Source organism: Cibotium barometz, chromosome 39, assembly GCF_041138505.1.
Source record: "Cibotium barometz isolate CiBa-2024 chromosome 39, ASM4113850v1, whole genome shotgun sequence".
Taxonomy (NCBI): Eukaryota; Viridiplantae; Streptophyta; class Polypodiopsida; order Cyatheales; family Cibotiaceae; genus Cibotium; species Cibotium barometz.
The window spans coordinates 8,594,249-8,620,373 of NC_141084.1; the positions used below are offsets into that span (position 1 = coordinate 8,594,249).

A 26,125-nucleotide genomic window follows, 5' to 3' on the forward strand; every position below is an offset into this window, starting at 1 on the left:
TGAGCGGCCTCTGAGTGAAGCGCTAGGTCACCTACGAAGGATCCTAGAGGGTGCTGACCATACGGTGCTCGGGCTCTGGGTCACCGAAGATACCCACATGTGCATCGTGAAAGATATTGGAACAAGGAGTAAGAGTTGTTTTCTGAATTCGGGCATGGATCTAGTTGATTGACCTTGCTGGTCCTCAACGGATGAGTCCATGGTTCTTTTATATGGGTCTGTTGGTTGATCTTGCTGATCTTCAACGGAGATTCCATTTTGATATGTGAATATATTGCCGAGTACTATGAGCTAGGAACCATCGAAAAGGCCCTTGAGTGGACAGGTGGTGAGCGTTTTGGTTGCCAATGATGCCATAGGTACACCGATGAAGGAATGATTGGAAATAAGGATTCAACTGGAGATTTTGAGGATTATGATAAGTGACACTATGATTTCATTAAATGCTTGTTTTAAAGACAATTGAATCTGTGAAAAAGGCAATTTCATATTGGGTGTGTAAGTGGTGTGACTAGTTTTAAGTTTGCATGAATACCCGGCTACGGGGCTTGGGAACTCTTTTCCTTGGTACCCGAGACAAAACCTAACCAAATTCCTAATTGGATCCCATCACTACAGTGGTTGGGTGGTTGGCTAACCCATGGGACTGGATGGGGTTAGGCTGGACTGATGGATATCCCTAAATTGAGACTCAATTTTGTTATGGTACGATAGATGAAGTAAATCCCGGACAAAAATTGTTCTATGGAAAAGAATCAACGGCTGTGCCCTCTCAATGAGGAAAAAAGCGTTAGTCTCTATGATCCAAGTGCAATCTTTTCCCTGATTTGACTATGGGACTTACGGGTTCGGTCAGATCAGTTCACTTAGTTAAGACTTTTTGACTACATTAGAGAAAAATTATCCTGGAGGAATCGCCCGTGCTTTCCGGGCAAGGGAATCCGGGTTCGGTTTTGGAAGAACCGATCGATTAGTCTCTTGTCCGGATATCCATGGTGGGCGAGGCCCCGAGTGAGGGACCCTGCCCCGCGCAAGAAGTGCTACTTCCGCTGCTAATGCCCTTGAATTCGTTGTGCGGTGGGGACAGGGACCTCACACTAATTGTTTGCATATTGCTTTTTAAATACACGCAAGTATCTTCATGGATTGCTTGTTACTACCTATATTGACACTATTTACCATATCCAATTATAAAATATACATAAGCTAGTAAAAAGTATGACTTAAAGATACACAATAATCTTGATGGGTTACTTGTTCTTACCTATATTGACACTGTTTACCATGATTCTTAAACATGAATTAGAAATAGTGAATTGATTAGCCCGAGATCAATGAAAGGAACCACCCAATGCAATAACTCCTGTTCTCCAAGTATTTCTTAAATTTACACAAGATTCTTTATGGGTTGCTTGTTCCTACCTATATCTGACTATAAAACATACATAAGCTAGTGAAAGCAATGTTCATGGGTTGCTTGTTCTTACATATATTGACACTATTTACCATTATTCTTAAACATGAACGACCTTAAAACTAGAAACAATGAATTGATTAGCTCGAGATAAATGAAAGGAACCACAACCCAATGCGATAACTCCTAGTCTCCGATATATTTTTGTTACCCAAATCAATTTTACACAATCTTGTTGGAAGTAGAGCGCCGTCTAGCTGCTGAGACAGGTGGGTGGCAGCCCTTAATCCCATATGCCTAAGCCTGGTGTACCTTCACCTTAGTATAAAGGGCAAAAAAAACCCTTGGCCTCTCTCATCCCTCTAGCACACCCTTTGGTGTGAGTGGCACATGGGATAGGAGGGAGAGAGAGAGCCCCACCTCAAGGTGGCCAACCCCTCATGGGTGTTATTGGTGCTTGATGATGCGCTTTTACCCTGCACTTTGACATGGTATCAGAGAGCCTAGGTTGGTGATTTGACGATCTGTTATGCACGTCTCCTCTGGTGGTTGGTGGTACTGAAAGCATGTACGACCATGTGTGGACAAGTTGCTGGATGTGTAAGTACCATCTACTTAGTGTCATGCAGCATCACCGTTGTTGCTGCATACCTCTGATCAGAGTCCCGTGTCATTAAAGCCTGTGGGTATCGTAGTAGTAGCAGCCATCGAGGGGGGTGTTAAAAGTAGAGCACTGTGAATAGGTGGTAACCCTTAATCCCATATGCCTAAGTGGTGTACCTTCACCTTAGTATAAAGGGTAAAAAAAGACCCTTGGCCTCTCTCATCCCTCCAACACACCCTTTGATGTGAGTGGCGCACATGATAGGAGGGAGAGAGAGAGCCCGGCCTGGGGTTGGCTGACCCCTAGTGGGCCGTGTTAGTGCTTGATGCTACGCTTCTACCCTGCACGTGGACAAATACATCACATGTGGAAAAGTTGCATAATTGTTGATGAACACCCCTCATGGGTGTTGCTGGTGCTTGATACTGTGTTTCTGCCTTGCACTCTAACAAATCCATCACATGTGGATAAAGTTGCATAATTGTTGATCAACTAGAAATATCTTATAAAGTTCACCATCATGACCAAGCTATTACAAGTTCACGGTTAATGCCTAGTGTCAAGCCATGACCAAGCTATTACAAGTGCAAGTGCATGGTGGTTATTACTGCCTAGTGTCAAGACATGACCAAGCTATTATGACAAGTTGGATCAACTAGAAATTGTCCATCACATGTGGAAAAGTTGCATGATTGTTGATCAAGTAGAAATTTCTTGATAAATTTCATCATGACCAAGCTATTGTGACAAGTTCATGGTTGATGCGCAGTGTCAAGACACGAGTAAATTCATAAATTGCATAATTTTAGTGACTTGATAAGCATAACCATGATTATGTGGTAGAGAATATTGAATAACATCATTGTTATCACATATCATATCTAAGAAATATTGCTTCAAAAACAAAACTTATAAAACACATGATTGTAAACACATAATATTTATGTCCTTTTTTGCTAAATCTCAATTATAAGATAAAGTAGTTGTAATCTCATTTAATACTTGTTTTTCTTGTATTGTACAACTATTGGAGTTATGTGAGTTACTTAGTGGGCCCCTTAATTTCTATTTAATTTGATTGTCAAGGGGAGGCAAAGACTATAGAAGAACCTCTTTCCATACTCTATTCTCAATCATGGCTCTCAATTATGGAGCACCAACTTACTCCAAAATATGTCACCATACACTAGAAAATTCAAAGTGTGTATATGGTGCTATGATCCTTGCTTTGCGTGTTTTTTCAAATGATTTAAGTGATTGAGAAAATTTCACCATAAGGAAAATTCACCACAAAGGTAATGACAAGATCAACTCACCTAATGATGTCATTCACCAGTCAAGTTTGAATAAAAATATCTTCACTATTGCAAGTTAAGTTTGAACAAAATATCTTTAGTATCGTACTTCATTTAGCTTTAAAAATCTTAGGCATGTTACTTCATCAAGACAATCGACGTGCAAAAAATTTCAAGGAAGGATTCTAAGTTGGGGTTATACCAACCTCAAAGTGCCATAAAAGTTAAGCTTCATTTTGTGCATCACACCAGTAATGCCTCAGTCTTTAGTCAAACTTTGTGCAACCTAGATTAGAGGAAGTTTACAAGCAATATTGGGGAACGCTCTCTGAGACTACTGTTCCCTTTTGGAATTAGGGAGCTGTGGCAATGTCGACTAGTTAAGAAGCGACATACCGAGAGAGTTGTGGCCACACGTCGTTGCCATGGAGGCACACAAGGGGAAATCGGCATGACGACTCAGTAAACATATTCCATGGCTCAAATGTATACAAGTCTGGTTGATCGACCTTGTTGTGAGAGGTGGGCTTGTCACGCATCCTTGAACAACCCTCCTTTGCCCCCAATTCATCATTCATTTTACAAGAGGGCTGTCCGCCCTAGTCTAGAACCACCTAACTTGATCAAGAAGTTAACCTTTTAGCCAAGGCATATTCTATTGGAGGGAAAAAGAATATTCGTCCTTCTTCCCAAGGGTTTGGTTTCCCCCCTCTTCCGCCATAGCCACTGGCTAGATAGCATCTGTTTGTTGGCAGCCCCGCCCTTTTTCGAACACTAACCGACAGAGATTATTTCCGATTCTCTTGCCGGTTTAAGGTTTCGATCAGCAACAATCCAGCGACAGGCTTGTCAGTTGAGCTTAATCTGCTATTGATAAGGAACCAACAAGAAAGAAAATTAGGTGTGCAGGTGCTAGGGTTTTGACAAGAAGCCTCATTTATCTGATCGGTACAGACAGACAAGAAAGAATATTGAGGTTTTGTATCCGGGTTTACGTATGGTGTTTTGAGGAATCTAGGCTTGCAGAAAAGAGCAAGCGCTCGTATTCTAGTATCGAGGGTTTTCAGCGCAGAAAAGGCCCTAAGCTAGGGTCTTCCGATCCGCTGAAAACTCAGAGAAGGATTTAACAATGCAGACAGAGGCCGCAACTGAGGGAGGGTTGCATGTAGGGTCTTCTGTCGGCGGAGTGTTTTGTGGTGGGATATGCCAGAGGGCCGTCGGCAACGAAGCTTTGTCCGCCTCAGATGCTGTGGGGCAGAAGAGCATGGAGCAAGGGGTGAAAGATTTGGTGCAGCGCTCCCACATCGGCAATGTCTCGCAGCTCATCGCTGGCGGCATTGCAGGCGCCGTGAGCAAAACATGCACAGCCCCTCTTGCTCGGCTCACCATTCTTTTTCAGGTTTCACTTCTTCCTGCTATGTTTTGCTGATATTTTTATCCTCTGCAATGCACAAATTGAAAGAAACAAGTTTTGTCCCATGTGTAGCCATGGATAGACCACTCACACCCACCATCACCATCACCATCACCATCACCATCACCATCACCATCATCCCATTCCATACACATGCTCTTCATCATGTATGTGTGTGTGTGTGTGTGTGTGTGTGTGTGTGTGTGTGTGTGTGTGATACACCTGCCTCTACGCTACTGTTGTTCCCAGGAGTTTTGGCTGCGTTTTGGGCGGCCTGGAGAGCTGGTCATGGGTCCGCAGTGGGCCAGCCATATGCCCATAATGGGCAGCAAATCTTTGGGAAAAATAGGGTGGTGGGAGCTGGCGGACCACCTCTACTGGCTGACATGCTTCCCCTACCCCTATAACCCATATCTCATGCATTGGGAGATTCCCATCAGGAAGCAGACAGAGGCTGGCTGTTGGACAAGAGATCATTTCTTGAACTCGTGGTTCCTACTGCCAAGGAGCAGTTCTCACACAGGCAGGAACATGGGTCTGATTTTTATGTTGGGCTGAGTTCACAGCTATGTTAGGCTGAGATCAGGAAGATTCATCTTGAGCATCATTTTGTTGGATAGTAATTCATCTTGATCAGAAAGATTTATGCCCTATCAACTACCTTTTTGTTGTAATAATTATTTCCATTTGTTATGATCCTTAGTGCTAAGCTTCATTATGGCTGTGAATCTGCTGTGTATCTCCAGAGCTCTGACAGAAACTCAGTACACAGACATTTGTCTTACGTATGTGCGTTTGTGCGCGGGGGTGTGTGTGTGGGACCATATATTGATATCAAGTTCTGCACCCACTATTGGGCACTGATGACGTTAGTCATACTATAAAGTGAATTTGGGCATGTTCCTGGATTCATCTAGGTCTTATCATTTTGTACCTGGAGAACTTTTATTGTAACCTTTCCATGTACATAAATATACAGTAGGTTTAGGTCTACTTGTTGTGTGTGCTTGCATTTGTGTTACGCTTCACTTTCTTTTTTCTCTAATAAATTATTGCACTTAGCTCAAGTATACCAGTGTGTGTGCGTGTGTTGGGTGGGATGGGATAGGATGAAAAAAGGCATTAAGATTTCACAAGGCCAAATAAGTACAAGGATTCTGGGACTTGTCTTTCACCGGGTATCTAGAGACTAGCTCGTGTGAGCTGGTGGATTAATGCTACAGAGTTGGTGGTTTGCTATTAGTTTCCTTTTCCTGCAGTTCTGTCTCCACTAAGAGTCAGTGTGATTGATTGTACGTCTAGTGATGTTTCTTTTGGCTTTAAGTGTCAATCTTATTTCACGTCACTACTATGAACTAGCATTTTTCCTTATCATTGGGCCGAATGGTTTCAGGTCGAAGGCATGCAGTCAAGGGTTGGTACTTTGAGTCGCCCAAGTATCACCCGTGAAGCATATAGAATTGCTGTAGAAGAAGGTTTCAAAGCCTTTTGGAAGGGTAATGGAGTCACTATTGTCCATCGCTTACCCTACTCGTCTATCAGCTTCTATGCATATGAAAGGTATAAAACGGTAAGGATTTAATCTCTTATGCCATAATCGTAAACAATCAACAGAACAATCAACAGGGACTAAAACAGAAAATTAGAACTTCCTAAGCCATTGGTTCGACATGAGAATTAAACCATGCTTTTGTATGTGGGCAGTCTCTTTTGTGTATGGCTGGCATGGACGGGAAGCAAGGAAGCCTAGGTGTTGGAATGGGAACTAGGCTGATAGCAGGAGGGGCGGCTGGAATAACAGCTGCATCCTTGACCTACCCTCTTGACCTTGTTCGAACACGTCTAGCAGCACAGGCGAGCATTTCCATGTACACTGAATGTATCATTATTCTCTAGGGCATTCTTTTGTATGTGGATCATGTTCTTTCTTTTATAATTGCTTTACGTTGCAGTTATGGTGTTGGTCTTAATAATTCTCCATACATGCATGCATACATATACCAAGTGTGTGAACTCACCCATGCAGGGCAGGCACTTGCACATGGTAGTGATTGTTCACGTGTAGCAGATACAGCTTAATAATATTAATAATAGTGTGGTGTTAGTTGTTTAGGATTTATTTTATGTTTCTCATGTACTCTGTGTCTGCTGCAGAGAAATGAGAAGTATTATAGGGGTATAGCCCATGCACTTCAAACAATTGCTCGGGATGAAGGCATAAGGGGTCTGTATAAAGGAATGGGGGCGACATTACTTGTAAGTTGGAATTTGTAATCTAGTGTAGGGATGAGATTGTCTTTGTCTCAATGGCAGACATTGTCAGCTTGTTTATGGCTAAATTGTTTATTTTGGCAGGGTGTGGGGCCGAACATTGCAATCAATTTTTGTGTGTATGAGACTCTCAAGTCCACTTGGGCTGAGAAAAGGTGAACACATGGCTTCATCCGGCCCTCATTGGTTCCTCAACTTTTTAACTCTTTTTGGGGCTGCTGCTCCTACCTTTTCCTTTACCTTGTTTTTTGAAAGCTTTCCTCATAAATGTATGCAGATTGGAGCCTCCAGGAGTGTGGTCAAGCTTAGCTTGTGGAAGTGTTGCTGGGATTGCCTCATCTACAGGTAATATACTAACGCCTGATCCCTACGTTCCTCTCAAAATCTCTGAGTTGGTTGGTTGATTGTTCCAACTTTAATAATGCAGCCACTTTCCCACTTGATCTGGTGAGAAGGAGAATGCAACTAGAGGGAGCGGCAGGAACAGCGCCTGTTTACAAAACAGGTGTGTTCGGCACCTTTGTACTTATTGGCAGGACAGAGGGGTGGAAGGGGTTATACAGAGGCATATTACCCGAATACCTTAAAGTAGTTCCCAGTGTAGGGATTGTGTTCATGACTTACGAGTTTATGAAGAGCTGTCTAACAGGGCAGTGATGTGAGTGGTTGCATTTTTGTAGTCTCTGGTAGTGTTATGTAGTCTTCTTGTAACATGATGATGCTAAACTTATGAGTATGAAACCCCATTTACATTGACAATTACGGCAGCTTGAGGGTGTCTACCCGCTGCCCCATTCCAGTTTGTGTCCACCAAATTGTAAGCAGAGTTGTGATCCAGCAAGATATCCGTCATACGTAAGGCCAACATGGTAACCTCAAACTTGAAGCTGCTGTTAGTTTTATCCGGCTTTGGCAGTGCTAGCGGGAAGATTTTGACTGTCGACAACCAAAGAATGTATTACTTATCAGAGTCATGCTAGTCATGATATATTCAGTTTGATTTAGACTAATGTTTCACTTTTGATAACCTCTGGTACTTCCAGGTGTACTGATTATTTGAGATTTGTTCTGAATTGTCCAGCATTTCGTTGCAAGAGTTTGGATGTGAATGCTAGAATGTTGGCAGTTGCGTATACATGTTGAGCCTCTCTGTTTAGAGTACTTGCGTCTAGCTTGATTCTCGACATGAGTAGATTTTTTTCTACATGAACAGTCCTGGGAAATGTGGCCCTGCCATCTCATGTCTTTGTTAATCCGTGTTTTATGTGGGTATTGCGTATGTCTTCCCTTCCCTCCCAACCCTCCAAAAAGAAAAGAAAAACTGTTAAACAAACATCCCAAACTCTCTCTCTAAGCATTTCTCGTGCTACACTTCTCTCCTCGTCAGCAGACAAGATAAAGGGTCAATTCTTATAAGGTAATTGTTGCAAAGAAGATAAGAGCATGTGTAATTTTTAAAGTGATTATCATTAAAGTGATGATGACCTTCAATTTTGTAGTAGAGGTGTGCTTCTATTTGATTTTAGGTCACCATCAAATTTTAATTCCGCTTCAAACGAATGTGGATTCCCTCTCTCTCTCTCTCTCTCTCTCTCTCACACACACACACACACACACACACACACACACAAGTGAGTGCAATGTATGTGGACATGTGCATGCCTAGCTCAGTGTCTTCTTAATTGTAATTGTCAATGGATGGCACGTGGAGATGTTACTTCCATTGATCAGCCTAATCTTCTACTCAAGGTTTGAGCTGGGACTTTAAAGATGAACTATGGATGGGATGTGGAGGGGACTTGAAAGTTGAACTATGCTTGAGCATGGTGAAGCCATGTAGGGGTACTTGTAAGCAAATCATTCATAGGTGAAAGACTAGTTGAACCATGTAAGCCTTCCCTTAGCTACAGTAGAGACTTAGCAAATCACGTATTATATTAGGCAAAAGATTTATTGAACCATTTAGTATCTTCGACTTGAACCATTCAATATCTTCTAACAGCTCGACCCAGGTGCATTGGAGGCAAAAACTCCTATGATGTTTTCTCAGCTGTCTATGATGTTTTCTCAGCTGTCAATGAGGATGGAGGTGGGGGACAATATGCAACACCAAGATTTGCCAAAAGACATCTGAGCCATACACACTCCACAGTCACTATAAAATCTACATGTACTCAGCTTGTTGTGGGATGCTTCTTGTTAAGCCATGATATACATGAATCACCAAGGTGAAAGCAAGCCACTAGTAGACACTCCCATGTCATAACATCTAGCCCAATTAGAATCATCAAAAGCATGCAATTGAATAGCACTCCCCTTATCATAGAATAGGTCAAGGGATTAACTACCCTATAAGTATCTGAATAGTCACTTGAAAGCTTGCTAATGCTTACTTCCAAGTCTATGCATAAACCTACTCAAGTGGGAGACCCAAAACTGAATGTCTACCCTCATATTACATAGATAGATGAGGCACCCAACAACTTGCTGATAAAATGATGCATCAAATGGTTCACCTATATCCTGGAGACTAAGCCTAGCACCTATCTCTACTAGCGTAGATATAGGCTTACAATCTTCAAGACCAAACCATGTAAGCAGCCTTTGTATATACTTTGATTGTAACATTACAATACCAACATCACACACATACAACGTATGCCTAAATAATGAGCCCAAATCTGTGTCATCTCAAATGACACATGTAATTTAGCCTTGAAGGCTGAAATCTTTCCCTTATTAGGGCTTGGAGCAGCATGTCATCAACATATAAAATGATGACCAAAAAGCGATCTTTACTCCTCTCTTTAGATAGAGGGTACTCTTAGTTAGACTATTGCAAAAACCTTTTGCAACCAAGTATGCATTTATGTTTTCATACCATGCTTTGGGAGCTTGCTTAAGGCCATATAAGGATTTTCTTAACATGTATACTTTAGACTCATGCCCTGCTTAACAAAACCACGAGGCTAAGATACATAAACCTCATGCAAATCACCATCCAAGATGGCACTCTTAATATCCAAGATGGCACTCTTAAAATCCAACTAATGTACATTCCAACTATGATGTGTGCTACCAATGCAATAATACACCTGATTGTAGTCATACGGGACGTGGGTGTAAAGGTCTCATCACAATCTATCCTTATCATAATCCTATGCAAGAATCCTTGCCTTGTAGCAGTCACAACGCTACCATCAGCTTTACGCATAAGCGTATAAACCCACTTTGTACCAATGGCCTTTTTACCATAAGGCAAGTCTGTTAAATAGCAAGTGTCACTTTTGAGGATTAAGTCATACTCATCTTGCATGGCCTGCATTCGATGATCATTTTCATGTGCTTCCTCAAAGAAAATAGGTTCTTCTTCATAATTTAAGCACTAAAGAACCTTCCAATGTGCAATTGGAATTAATTAAAAATAGGTAAAAAGGACCTTAGCCTAAGGGTCTTGATTTTTAGAAATTTTTGAATTATGCTGCTCCAATTAAGGTTCCTATGGACCAATAAGATTAATCCAAATGTAAGGAGGAGATAAATTGAAGAATAAAAGGAAAACCCCCCAAAAATGAGTAAATGCTCACACAAGATGAAGAGTTGACTGATTACAAGATTTATTAGTTAAAAATTAAGAGATATTTAGAGGAAATGATATATTTTTGACACCTCAGTGTGGGGATCTCCCCTCATGAAGGAGGTGCCTATTTCACATGTGTGGAGGAGTTTTAAACTAAAAAATAATGAGATATTTTCATCTCTCCTCTCTCCTGTTTCAACTAGATCCAAAAAGTAAGCTAAACTGACCCAAAAATGGTCAAAAATTGACCAAACTGATCTGGAAAATTCTAGAATCAGTTTGCTTGGTTAGAGGCTCACTTTTTTCTTTAAATAGAAGCCTCTCCCTTTTGTAAAAGCTTAATGGTGTTTATGCACTGTTACTCTACTCCTACCCAGAGCCATTTACATTGAATTTTCTTGATAATTCAATTGTTTTTAGCTTAATCCTCTCTAATGTAATTGGTGGCCACTCTTGCTTCAAACAAGAGTAGAACCCTCAATCCCTCAAGCCAAAGGAAAGCTTACAACTCCATGTAAGCTAAATTTTTTTTACTTTTTAATTTTAAATCTATGGTTTTCTTGATTTTCTTGTTTTATAGTTGATTGAAGTAAATTCTAATGCTATGCCTTGAAAAGGCCACCCCCTTCTCTTCTTTACAATTCAGCCCTTCTTTATCCTAGAATGATTAACAAAAAGATAAATTAAACTTTTCTTATTGTTTACTCTCTTGGAAATTAAAAATTGTGTAGATTAGAGTCCTTTACATCTAATTGGGGTTAATTTAAGTTGAAAATAGAATGATAAAAATGAGAAATGGTCAGCTATACAAAAGAGGTTATGGCAAAATTTTCTAGAATTTTGTGAAAAAGAAAGTTTATTTTTATGTTATTCCAAAAGAGTAATTCCCACCGTTTGTGCATTCTAAAAGAAATATTCTAATTTACTCCACGTACATATTCACCTATGAATATGCATGGATATCATTGATATTAATTATTAAAATTAATTTCTATGCATAGAAAGATGCATAATGAAAAATTTTATTATAAAAGTGTTGTTTTCATTGAATTTAATTTCTATGCATAGAAAGATGCATAATGAAAATTTTTTAATTATAAAAGTGTTATTCTCATTAAAATTGATTTTATGCATAGAAAGATGCATAAAGGATTTATTTTTATTTCAAAAGTGTTATTCTCATTAAAATTGATTTTATGCATAAAAAGATGCATAAAGAATTTATTTTTATTTCAAAAGTGTTATTCTCATTAAAATTGATTTTATGCATAGAAAGATGCATAAAGGATTTATTTTTATTTCAAAAGTGTTATTCTCATTAAAGTTGATTTTTATGCATAAAAGGATTTTTATAAAAGTGTTATTCCCACTGAAGTTGATTTTTATGCATAAATAGATGCGTAAAGAATCTTTATATCAAAATTAGAATTCTCTTAAATTCTATGTTTAAATTCTATGAAATAGATGTGAATGAATGGATGGATGGATGTGATGTGAATTAGATAGATGTGAATGAATGGATGGATGGATGTGATGTGAATAGAGGTGATGAGATGTGAGGTGAATAGATGTGATGTGAATCAGATAGATGTGAATGAATGGATGGATGGATGTGATGTGAATAGAGGTGAGGAGATGTGAGGTGAATAGATCTGATGAGATGTGATGTGAATTAGATAGATGTGAATGAATGGATGGATGGATGTGATGTGAATCAGATAGATGTGAATGAATGGATGGATGAATGTGATGTGAATAGAGGTGAGGAGATGTGAGGTGAATAGATGTGACGTGAATAGAGGTGATGAGATGTGAGGTGAATAGATGTGATGTAAATCAGATAGATGTGAGGTGAATAGATGTGATGTAAATCAGATAGATGTGAATGAATGGATGAGATGTGATGTCATGTGAATCATAATGTAAACGAATGATATGGGATGTGGTGGATGTATGTGAAAGAATGGATGCGAATGTGTATGTGAAGAATGGATGTGGATATGTATGTGAAAGAATGGATGTGGATGTGTGTGAAAGAATGTGATGTGTATGTGTATGTGAAAGAATGTGATGTGATGTAAAGGAATGTGATGTGATATGAATATATGTGGATGTGAAGTGATAGATATGAATGTATGAATAGATGTGGGTAGTCGTATAGATGAATGATTGGTGGATGGATGTGGATGAATGAGATGAGATGTGTATGAATGAGATATGATGTGGATAGATGTTATGTGGATAGAATGTATGTGATGGGATGGTGATGAGAATGAATGTGATGGATATGAATGAATGTGATGTAAATCCGGATGTGAATAAATGAGATGTGATGTCATGTGAATTGAGATGTGAATGAATGTGATGTGATGAGATGTGGAGATGGGTAGATGCGAGTGGATGAGATGTGATGAGGATTAATGAGGAAAGATGTGATGAGATGAAAATGATGTGATTGGATGAGAATCGGAATACATATGAAATGGATGTGATTTAAATAATATGGATTAATGTGGAACAATGTGGAAAGACGAGAGTTCGTTATAGAAACTGTATTTATGACCTGTTTTTAAAATGACTGTTTTATGTCAAGAATGCTGGGGAAGCATTTTGACCATCTTGTGAATGAGGTCGTGGAGACCTAATCTGTTAAAGTTGCAACAGCTGATGGAGAGTCAATGGAGGACATCTTGTGTAGCAAGGTCGGCTGAGGTCTTGACCAGGCTCGGTTCGATTTAAATGGTGAGCTTCCGGTAGTACGGTGGATGAGGGACCAAGGAAGCGGTCTATGAGTGAAGCGCTAGGTGGATTGCGAAGGATCCTAGAGGGTGCTAATCATACAATGCTAGGGCTCTGGGTTATCGAAGATACCCACACGTGCATCGGGGAGGATATTGGAACAAGGAGTAAGAGTGTTTTCTGAATTCGGGTATGGATTTGGTTGATTGACCTTGCTGGTCCTCAACGGATGAGTCTATGGCTCTTTTATATGGATCTGTTGGTTGATCTTGTTGATCTTCAACGGAGATTCCATTTTGATTTTTATAAAGCGAAAATATTACCGGTTACTATGAGCTAGGAACTATCGAAAAGGCCCCTGAGTGGACAGGTGGTGATCGTTCTGGTTGCCAATGATGCCATAGGTACACTGATGAAGGAAAAATTGAAATTAGGATTCAACCGGATATTTTGGAGGATTATGATCAGTGACACTATGGTTTCATTAAATGATTGTTTTAAAGACAAGTGATTCTGTGAAAAAAGGCAATTTCATATTGGGTGTGTAAGTGGTGTGACTAGTTTTAAGTTTGCATGAATATCCGACTAGGGGGCCTGGGAACTCTTTTCCTTGGTACCCGGGACAAAACCTAACCAAATTCTTAAATGGATCCCATCACTACAGTGGTTGGGCGGTTGGCTAACCCACGGGACTGGATGGGGTTAGGTTGGACTGATGGATCCCTAAATTGAGACTCAATTCTGTTATGGTACGATAGATGAAGTAAATCCCGGATAAAAATTGTTCTATGGAAAAGAATCAAACGGCTGTGCCTCTCAATGAGGAAAAAAGCGTTGGTCTCTATGATCCAAGTGTAATCTTTTCCTTGATCTGACTGTGAGGCTTACGGGTTTGGTCAGATCAGTTCAGTTAGTTAAGGCTTTTGACTACGTTAGAGTAAAATTATCCCAGCGGAATCGCCCGTGCTTTCCGGGCAAGGAAAGTTTTTCTCGGTTTGGTTTTGGAAGAACCAATGGATTAGTCTCTTGTCCGGATATTCGTGGGTGAGGCCCCGAGTGAGGGACCCTGCCCTGCGCAAGAAGTGCTACTTCTGCTCTGCTACTAGCACCCCTGAATTCGTTGCGCGGTAGGGACAGGGATCTTTTAGTTAATGCACTTTGGCATGTCAGTGAAGATGGAGGTAGGGGACTGCTATCCCAACACCAAGATCTACTAAATGGCATTTGAGTTGTTTACACTCCACAATCAATGTAAAAGTTTCATGTATTTATATTCACAACTTGAAGTGGCCATTGAAATACTCACTTGGCATCCTGCAAATGCTTTACGTGAAAGATCCCTGCCCTCTCCGCGCAACGAATTCGGGGGTGCTAGCAGTGGAAGTAGCACTTCTTGCGTAGGGCAGAGCCTCTCACTTGGGACCTCTCCCATGGATATCCGGACAAGAGACTAATCCCTTGGTTTATTCCAAAACCGAACCCGAAAAAACTTCCCTCGCCCAAAAAGCACAGGCGATTCCTCCAAGATATTTTTATTCTAATGTGGTCAAGAGCCTTAACTAACCAAACTGATCCGACCAAACCAGTAAGTCACATGGTCAGATCAAGGAAGAGATTTGCACTTGGATCATAGAGACCAATGCTTTTTTCCTCATCAAGAGGCATAGCCGTTGATTCTTTTCCATAGAACAAGGACTATCCGGGATTTACTTCATCTATCGTAACATAACAGAATTGAGTCTCATTTTAGGGATTCATCAGTTCAGCCTCTAACCCCATCCAGTCCCATGGGTTAGCCAACCGCCCACCAACCACTGCAGTGATACGATCCATTTAGGAATTTGGTTATGTTTTGTTCCGGGTACTAGAGCAGGGAAAAGAGTTCCCAGGCCCCCTAGCCGACGCTTCAAGCAAACTTCAAGATAGTCACACCACTTACACACCCAATATGAAATTGCCTGTTTCACAGATTCAACTGTCTTTACAACAATCTTTTAATGAGACCATAGTATCATTGATCATAATTCTCCAAAATACCCAGGTTGAATTCTAATTTCCAATCATTCTTTCATTGGTGTACCTATGGCATCATCGGCAACTAGAACGCTCACCACCTGTTCACTCAGGGGGTGACCTTGTCCTCATGTATGGTGTTGGAAGCACCAAGAAAAAGAAATTAAAATATAGAGGGTTAGGACCTTTTAGAGTGTCCGAGATCACCCCTCACAAGGGTCAGTCCAAATCAAACCATCGATGGGGTAGAAATGGAGGGGTATATCAACAGAAGTAAGCTGAAAAAATATTATGGAACCCTGACCCATGAAAGAGCATCTTCTAAAACAAAAGAAAGAGCTAGCAAAGGAAAAAATCAAACAAGCTCAAAAGGAAGCCAAGGCAAGGGAAGCCAAAACAAAACAGAGACTCCGAGGGAGAACGCTACATGTAAACATGGCTTTACTCACCTTGCTTGAAGAGGATGACCTGGATATTGAGCCTGAACACCTCAGTGTACATGTATCTACAAAGGGTAGTAGTCAAACAAAGAGCATTGCATTGATTGACGAGATCAAGTCATAACTTGATTTCCTATGAAACATGGGTAGCTCTAAACAAACCCCACCTAGAGGCAACTAATGCACAAGTTTGCAGTGTGCATCTATGAGTTACGCAAACAATGGATTTTTGAATGTTAACATCTCCATAAAAAATAATCCCTTGGTTGGGAAGGTATTTGTTATGCCTACAGGAACAATGGAAGAGGAGATGATTCTAGGACGATCTTGGATTTGCGCCAGCAATTGTAATATCCACTGGGAAAGACAGTACAACTCAACGATGGCAATGACACTATGAAAATCCCATTATGGAGTCCCTTGAATAAGGGAAAGCAGGCAATTACATGCAACGTGGAGCCGCCAATGCCAAGAAAAATAAAAGAATCCATAGAACAGGCATTGCCTCAAATCAGCATCACTAGTCAAAAGGACCACAAAAAAAAAAGCACTATATGTATCTAATAAGACAACAATGGGTTCCCAAATCCTAGCTTCAAGCCCAAGGATACTATGATAGTGACAAAAACTCATGGGTGTTAGGGTAGAAAAAGCTCCATGCAAGAGCCAAGGGAATCAAACCAAGGAGAAAAAGCAGGAACCCAAGCACGTTGGAACATCACTTGGCATTCAAAAGAGGTGGGTAAGGAAAGACTTGCTAGAAGCGTAGGGCTACTATCAAGGAATGACAAAAGTATGGGTACCACAAAGGACAACACAAGATCCACTGTGACGTTTACCTCCAAAAGAACAGAAGAGAGTCATAGGCACAAGCAAAATCAAAGCCCAAATATATCAAGTGTCAAGACAGCACAAAAATTGGTTTGGAGGAACAAAGCCATTCACCCAAGTAAACAAGGGAGTGCAACACCTCCAACATCACCCCAAAAAAGAATCAAGCAAGGCCAAGTTCTAGACAATGGAAACGTTGAAGTGATCCCACATGTAGAGGAAACACAACAGGTTCATGAAGATTCGGTACATGTACTTCTCCACTAGGTGGAAGGGAAACTAAGGTGTTCTCACTCAGAACTAAAACATCTACAACATACCCACAAGCTCCAAAGTACCAACTTGGTTCCCATGGCAATAAAAAAAGAGGGAGGTTGACAAAAAATACCTAGATACCAAGTCAATCACTTCAATTTTCAATGGGTGGTACAAGGTAAATGGTTAAGCATTGACGCTGTGAAATGCCTAACCCATTTCATGCCGTGAAACAAGTTCATATGTTTCACGTGCTTAGTGCTACTCCTCTAAATACATATTCTTTGACCTTGGAATGTTTTAGCATATAGGACTCCCTGGGGTATCAACATTTGCATGCATAATGGAACGCAAGCTTTTCATGTCGTGAAATGGTTTGGACTATTTCATGCCATGAAACACTTCAGGAAATTTCAAGTCATGAAACGTTTTGGATGATTTCAAGCCGTGAAACGATCAAAAAGATCCAGCGAATCGTCTCTGGCCACATGGCATGCCCAATTAAGACGTCCTTCGGCTAGAGCATAAATACGTTGCCTTTCCTCTTTTGTGCACTTTTGCTCATCGTAATCTTCTTCAAAGGTCCTCTTCTCCACATTGTGATCATCTTCTGCGCTCCGTCATCCCATCACTTCACCACATTTGTTTCTCAGGTAGGAGCTATACGCTCTCCTATGTGTATGCTTCAATTTAATTTTCATGTGAATAAGCTCGATACTACCTCATACATATCACTTGCTTTTTGATGCTATGATGCTTGTATTTGATTCTTTTCTTTTCTTTTTTTTTTATCTTTTTTATCTCCCCCTTGCATGGTCTAAAATGATACTTCACTCACACTCAATAAATGCATACAAAATTGCACAATGTGAAATAGCAGTCTGTTGTTTCACGGCATCAAATCCCCCACCTGCACTTTCACGAAAAATTTAAAAAAACCATCTTTTCCAGAAATAGCCTACTGATGTTAAGTTGCTAACTAAATAGATACCACTAACTTACAACCATCACAAACTTTTATGCCGTGAAGAGCATTTTGTTGTTTCATGGCTTAACACTTTCACACTAACAATTTCATAGCTTAAGACTTTGACGCATTAACAATTTCACGGGCTAACACTTTTACAAACTAACGCTTTCACATAAAAAACTTTCACAATGTGAACTGCATTCTGCTAGTTCACGAACTAACAATTACACGATGGCTACAACAGAAGACTCCAACTCGGAGTTTGAAGGGACCTTGGTCATAACTTAAGCCAGTACCACCGAATCACTGGCCAGAAAAAGAAGAGAGGATAACGGGGAACCAAACTCACATATCTTGCTGATGTTTGTTGTTGTAGGCCTTGTAGTGTATAGAGGGCAGCTAAGAACAATGCATCAACCCACACATGCAAAGATACTGATGTGCTTGGTAAATGTGAGTGCATGGAAATAGTGATATAGATGTGTAGCTAGTGTGTAGAGTTTCGTCATAGCACTTCATTTAGTGGTGCCACTCTTCAAGAGTGAAGGAGATAGGAAGATCTAATCCTAATGCATAACCTAATCTATTCACCTTGCTAAGTCTAGCCAGCCTGGCTCTGATACCATGTTGGGAAATATGGATCAAGGCTAGGCTTAAGCTAAGGTGGATTGAAGCAAATGCTAAACATGATTAAAGCATGAACAAGATTAAAGAATAACTAAAAAGATATAGACAAGAAATGCAACCAAATGGACTTACTTGATATTGCTTGAGATGAGTTTATTGTGTTTACATTGCTTGAAGGTTCCCCTTTTATATGAGGTGGCTACTAAGTTTCTTGAGAACTCATGTGGGATAAATTAGCTTCTTTGGTGATGTGGCAACTTACAAGATAACCTTGTACCTTACTCCCAACCTCTTCCTTGTGCTCTTTGACACCACATTTATCAACACCTCTTACCTAGGTCGAAAGACCTAGGTAAGGGGTTTTGTGTCCTCAGAACCTCTTACCTAGGTTGAAAGACCTGGTCGCCGAACTCAAGTCTATAGAAGTTTCAGTGTCATTAAAGCATATTGAGGGTTCTTCTGAATGTTGAGTGTGACATCCAGAACTCGGTGTCTACCATATCTTCGAATGTGACATGCATGTATCCTAGTAGACACTTGAGGCAATGATAATAAAGCATCATTCCTCGTTCACATTCGGGCCTTTGTTCATATCGAAGCAGAGCTGCTCTATATCATATCCATCATATCTTTCCTTTGGTTGATCGATGAGAACTATAATCAACTTCAAAAATCTAACGGCAAGCCACTCTGGGATTCTTTGCCATGCTCGTATCCATGTCATCATTTGATTTCTTTGACTGGTTATATCCTGGAATGTTGATGGAAAGAACTAAGGGAAGTTATAATATACATGGGAATCCTGTTACTTTGCTTCGTAGAACTATAAGGAGCTGTTCACTTGATCGGAATGTATAGTGGGTCCATTCTTTGTGTTGGCAGGGAGTATTGGTACTGAAAACTGTATTTTAGCAATGTGAGGTACTCCTTGCACCAGTCAAGCTGTATTCCAAAATCCTCCGTGGGGATTGGTATCATTTATTTCAATATGTATACTAGGATATTCAATATGTTCATGATTAAAATCATAAATAACATTAGTGAGCATTTACTCCATACGTTTATGTATTTTTCTATATAGTTTTATAATACCCAGGGGATGATATAAGGTTGATTCAGATAGATTTAGATATTGGTGCATATCATAAACCTCAACCCACCCATGGCTAATGATCCACTGGTAGCTGTGAGCAACAAACTCATAGTTGGCTAGTGTGGATGCCATGTCATCTGGCATGAACAAGTTGAGTTTGTTGACACTGTCATCTAGAATGACAAAATGTTGTAACACCCGACACCAACTACAAAGGTTGAGTACTATGGGGTGCAATTGGAAAAAGAAGATGTTAGTTGGGTTAGTAAGAATTACATTACCCCTTAGTATTCCCATTACTATTGTAGGGTCAGTGTCTCTCTCCGTATTCTGATGTATGAGGGTTAAATCTCCTAAACTGAGGTCTTCTGTTAGATTAATACCCAGGGGATGATATAAGGTTGATTCAGATAGATTTAGATATTGGTGCATATCATAAACCTCAACCCACCCATGGCTAATGATCCACTGGTAGCTGTGAGCAACAAACTCATAGTTGGCTAGTGTGGATGCCATGTCATTTGGCATGAACAGGTTGAGTTTGTTGACACCGTCATCTAGAATGACAAAATGTTGTAACACCCGACACCAACTACAAAGGTTGAGTACTATGGGGTGCAATTGGAAAAAGAAGATGTTAGTTGGGTTGGTAAGAATTACATTACCCCTTAGTATTCCCATTACTAGTGTAGGGTCAGTGTCTCTCTCCGTATTCTGATGTATGAGGGTTAAATCTCCTAAACTGAGGTCTTCTGTTAGACTAATTTCATATTGAAGAAGAGAGAGTACTAGTGTAGATAAAAATAAAGTAAGAGTTTAAGGAGGGGGAGTCACCGGCAACAAAGAGCCTATCTCTAAAGCACGCTCGATGAGATGACATAGCTCATCAGTTTGGTCAATCCTTTGAGGGCGTTCTTGGATGACGAGCCTTTGTTCTAGTTCTTGGATCTTGCATCCTTGTCATTCATGAGTGTGGAGATTGCCACCTCGCGTGCATCCTAAGCACCTGGCTAGCTCTGTGTATCTTCTTCCAGCTTCTTCTTTGGCAATCCTGTGGGCGATGGCTTGAGCTTGAGCCTCCTCTACTTGTTGTAGGCACTCTTGTGCCAAGGTTTGGCTATTGTGGGCCTACTGGTTAACATGCTCAATAACTTTTTGGTGGCTTACCACCAGCAACAATGATCAATTTCCTTTGTCTTCGCACTTATAGCCTCATTGAGGTCTCTTAGCTTTTCTACATGTATTTTGTTCAACTATTCTTGTTCTGTTTGGAGGCTAGTCACCTTTTTTTCCAAGGCAGCAATTTCTTCCTTGAGCTTGTTGATTTGGCCGGTGTACCCCTCTTCTTTGACTTGGAATGTGGCATGTGCATCCCTCAGTTGTTGTGTGTGCTGTACCTCTTTCTCTTTGTTGTGCACCACCTCCTTTTGAAGCTGCTATTTTGCTTAATCTAATTGAGCTGTGAGCTTCTCATTCTCCTTAGTTGTTATATGACTGTTATCTTGCTCAATAGTCGATTGTGTCCTTCCATGGTGGTTGTTATCCTTCCTTCTTGTTCTTCCTAGCACTCTTTAAACTTTTAATGATGACTTCCTTGTGTGTGGAGTCGGCTGTAACAAATTGGTCTTTGAGAGCTTGCACTTGGTATGTTGTCTTTGATCATAATTCTATGTGTCTGTCATACAGTAAATGAGTGGTCAGGAGAGGTGATAGCGCCACATGCATTGTTCTTGTAACCATGTAGAGGCTTCTTCTCTTTCTGGGGCTGGGACTTTCTTTATTTCTTTTGATCTTGTCAACTTCTTGGTCTTGTTCCTCCTGAGGAGCTTCTGGATGCTTTGATGTGGCTTCTTTGTTCTCCTTTCTTACATCTGCTTGTGGCAATTACGGCTCCTCCTGATCTTGTGGCACACATATTTCAGCTGAGGTGGGCAGATCCGAGAGTATTGGATCATGTAAAGTGGCTAGGCTAGAAGGGTGTGTTTGGAGTATTGATTCTGGGACTTTTGTCTCTGAGGGTAACTTTTCTGTGAAGCTTATTCTCTCAATTTCCATTTCTAGGTCAAGGGTGGTGGTGGTTAGAGTTTGTTAGAAATTGTATTTATGACCTGTTTTTAAATGACTGTTTTATGTCAAGAATGCTGTAAGAGCATTTTGACCATCTTGTGAATGAGGTCGTGGAGACCTAAGTGATAAAGTTGCAACAGTTGACGGAGAGTCAACGGAGGACGTCTCGCGTAGCAAGGTCGATCGAGGTCTTGACCAGCCTCGGTTTGATTTAAATGGTGAGCTTCTGGTACGATGGATGAGGGACCAAGGAAGCGGCCTATGAGTGAAGCGCTAGGTGACCTGCGAAAGAGCCTAGAGAGGGTGCTGACCATACGGTGCTCGGGCTCTGGGTCGCCAAAGATACCCACACGTGCGTCGAGGAAGAAAATGGAACAAGGAGTTAGAGTTGTTTTCTGAACTCGGGCATGGATCTGGTTGATCGTTCTTGCTGGTCCGGATGAGTCCATGGCTCTTTTATATGGATCTACTGGTTGATCTTGCTGATCTTCAATGGAGAGTCCATCTAGATTTTTATAAGTGAATATATTTCCAGGTACTATGAGCTAGGAACTATTGAAAAGGCCCTTGAGTGAACAGGTGGTGAGCGTTCTGGTTGCCGATGATGCCATAGGTACACCGATGAATATAAGTGAATATATTTCCAGGGACTATGAGCTAGATTTTTTTAAGTGAATATATTTCCAGGTACTATGAGCTAGGAACACCCTTGAGTCTATCTAGATTTTTATAAGTGAATATATTTCCAGGTACTATGAGCTAGGAACTATTGAAAAGGTTTTCTAGCTATTTGTGTTTTAGGTTATGGCCAAACCAATTTTTTCTCCGTAGTTTCTCGACCATAAGCCCATGCGATGCAATAAGCCGGGCTTCATTGAATTTTTCTAAGTCAACCAACCTCTCGGCTAACACATTTTTGTAAGCCTTTCTTGTACTGCAATACACAGGCTTGGGACTAAGAATTCCATAAGCATTACTGCATCAATGCCATAAGTTAAACAAAAGGGAGTGTATCCCGTCTCTACCTTATACGACATATGATAGGCCCATAGTGCTGCACTTAGCTTGTGTTCCCAATCCTTTCAACTGGATTCTAAGGTCTTGGTCAAGATAGCACATAAAATCTTGTTAGTGCTCTCAGATTGGCCATTTTCCTGTGGATAATAAGATGATGATTTTTGATGGATTACCAAGAATCCCGCGAGCGACGAGTAACTGTTCAATCACCTCATTGATGAAATGTGAACCCCGGTCACTGACTAATTCTAGTGGGTAGCCAAATCTGGAAATGACTAATTCTAGTGGTTGGGTAGCCAAATCTGGAAATGACTAATTCTAGAAATGATTTATTTATATAAGAACTTGGCCTTAGTTCGAGCATCAATTTTTTTAGAGGCTCTTGCCTTTGTCCACTTGGTGAAATAATCGGTGGCCACGATCACATAACGAGCTTGTGAGACGGATGCACTGTTGGACTAATGGGTCCAAAAAAATCAATACCCCATTTCTCAAAGGGTTGTCTCACAATTACAGGGGTAAGTGGCATCTTGTCCTTCTATTGTGGAATAGCAAATCATTGACATTCTTTGCATCTTTTCACAAATTCTATGGCATCTCCAAATAATGTAGGCTACCATAATCTTGCTTGAAGCACTTTGCGAGCTATAACATCTCCAACAAAATGTCCTCCAGCTATTCTCGAGTCTGCTTCTTCTAATACCATGCCGAACTCATGTTCTCGCACACATCTCCTGAGATGATATCGTCTTTGCCTAGCTTGTATAGTTCTCCCACAATCAATTGATAAGGTGCGGCTAGCCTAATAAGCCGACACATCTCATCCTTGTTCAAGGGCCGATCTTGTGGAAAACCATGAGCTAGGTACTCGGATATTTCCTCGCTCCACTCAAGCACCCTATCAATTTTGAACAGACATGCATCTGGGAGGTCATCATCAATGCTAGTTGTTGCAGGTTCTCTGTTTGGAATTCTAGACATATGGTTTGCCAAAACATGTTGTGTTCCTTTTCTCATTGTGATCGTAAAGTCGAATTCCAGGAGTAAAAGCAACCATCATGTGATCCTCCCCGTGGTGCATGGATTGTTCACTAGATATAATAAGGCCTCATGATAAAAAAAGAATACAAATTTGTTCGCCAGTATTTCTTAAAAGCATAAACCATGGCCAACCCTTCATGCGCTCAGTTGTTGTGTAGTTTATTTCTACATCATTTGGTTGTCTACTAGCAAAGCAAATTGGGTAATCGAATTTGAATTCCCCAAGTTGTGCCAATACGCATCTTATAGCAAAATTTGATGCATCAATGTGTATGTGGAATACGCGGTCCCAATTGGGTGGTCTCAAAATTGGTGCACTAGCCAGTGCTTTCTTCAACTTATTATATGCTTCTTGGCATTCTTCAATCCATTTAAAGACGATGAGTAGTCTATACAATGGCTTGGCAATTTTAGCACAAAATATGATGAATCGTTGATAATACCCAACGTGTCTCATAAACCGCTGCACACCCTTGTAGTTTATTGGTGGGGGTAATTCCAAGATCAACTTCACCTTGCCCTTATCAATGGAAATACCATTCTTAGACACAATGTGCCCTAAGATAACACTGTATTTGACCCAAAATTGACACTTTAAAAGGTTTAAGGATATGCGATATAATCGACACCTCTCAAACACCTTCTTTAAGTAAGCCAGATGTTCAGTCCATCGTGAGTGTACACAAAGATTGTCAATGAATACCTCAAGATACTTCTTCAAGTAGTCCTTGAAGGCCATGCACATCAATTGTTGGAACATTGCTAGGGCATTAGTGAGGCCAAAAGGCATAACCTTATAAGCATAGGTCTCCCACATCATGTTGAAGGCCATGTTGTCTTCTGGTGTAATGGACACCTGATTATAGCCAGAAAACCCATCTAAGAAGCTGTAGGCTTCCTCACCTCTGCTACCCATTCTAATACATGCTCTGTATATGGTAATGGGTAGTGGTCCTTTCTGGTAGCTGCATTGAACTTTTTGAGATCAACACAAACTCTTAGCTTCCCATTCTTTTTTGGCATGATCATGATTGGTGATAGCCAATCTGTGTGCTCAATCTTGTAGATGAAATCTGCAGCTATGAGTTTATCAATTTCCTCCTTTAAAATAGCTACATATTTAGGATTCATTTGATACGGTTTTTTCCTGGATGGTCTCAATCCTTCCATGATCGGGATAGTGTCTTGAACCACCTTGGATGGTACACCCTTCATTTCCATATATTTCTAATTATAACAATCCTTGAATTCTTTTAGGAGAGAAACGAGTTCTTATTCTTTAGCCAAAAGTTAAGTCATGAGTAATGTAGACAGGTTTAGGATCCTCCCTTGGCTCTGCAATGTCTACCTCCTTAACTTCTGTTGGCCCATTGTAAGAAATGGATTGACCATTTTTCTTCACTGTTTTGGTTGTCAATTGGACCACTTTCCATTCATCAATGGTGTAAGTTTTGAAATGGTCCGGCAACTGAGAGTAGGTATGGCATGTCATCCTCATCATCCTCTGTCTAAGCCATCGCCTTCCTTGCCTCTTGCTCGGCTCCAGCCAGAGCCTTATCCTTAGTGAGTTTAGGGCATATAAGGATCTTAAAGCGTAGCTTTCTCCTCTCTTTTTTTCCTTCCAAGTTATCTTACTCAACTCCTCACCCCACTCATCATGTACCTTAGTGACCTCGAGATATCTTAGCCCGTGAGTTTACTTTGTAACATGGCATTGTGTCGAGCGATATATCTCTTATTTTTCCACCACTTCCTAAGGCATTGAGTGTTGTTGTTGCGACCATGTGATCCAAGCACTTCTGTGCTTGAGGCTTCATCCTTTGTTTCCTCTTCCATGAGTTGCACATCCACCATGCGCATTGAGGTGGTGGGAATCGTTCCCGATTCAACACACTTTGTTCCTTTGGGAGACAACACATCTATGGTGGTAAGTACATGCATCCAGTTTTCATTAAAGTCCGAAGGTGGAAGTGATGCGTACACCTCATTCTCTTCCTCTTACCCCATGAGTGATCTTTAACTGGTTGGAAAACTTATAAGGATGTGGTTTGTTTAGTTGCTACCAAATCATCCCCAAATAACTACCCTTCCATGGGGTGTGGCTTCCATGTATGGAGATCGATCTTTAGAATTTGCAATCCTTTCGAATGTACACTTGGTCTAATGCCCAATCATGCACCACCTTCGCTTTCCTCATGAAGGGTCTGCCCAAGATAATATCATATGAATTTGTTTGGTGATGCAGAAAGTCCATTACAACAAATACATGATGGTAATGGAACAAAAAGACCTTAAGCTTAACGTTTTTCAATAACCCCATTGGTCTTGAGAATGTTCCATCTGCCATCTTAACGATTATGTCCTCTCTTTCTAATTTCGATTTTCCCAACTTTCCCAACATCACTTGGTGATAATGCTAACACCCACATAGCCGTCTAGGATAGCAAGTTCTTG

General features: G+C 40.6%; 1 protein-coding gene across 2 annotated transcripts; it reads left to right on the top strand.

The window, feature by feature from the left end:
* Positions 1–3,963: 3,963 nt before the first annotated feature.
* Positions 3,964–8,072, top strand: LOC147615685 (uncharacterized). Of its 2 annotated transcripts, XM_086778243.1 has the most exons (8): positions 3,964–4,230; positions 4,290–4,712; positions 6,121–6,297; positions 6,432–6,581; positions 6,882–6,983; positions 7,083–7,153; positions 7,276–7,343; positions 7,426–8,072. In XM_086778243.1, exons 2-8 carry the CDS (start codon positions 4,443–4,445, stop codon positions 7,653–7,655), a joined length of 1,068 nt encoding a protein of 355 aa, XP_086634369.1. In that variant the 5' UTR covers positions 3,964–4,230; positions 4,290–4,442; the 3' UTR covers positions 7,656–8,072. The 2 variants fall into 2 exon arrangements, with proteins under 2 accessions (XP_086634369.1, XP_086634368.1); XM_086778242.1 differs by having other exon boundaries at positions 3,964–4,712.
* The last annotated feature ends 18,053 nt before the right edge of the window (positions 8,073–26,125 follow it).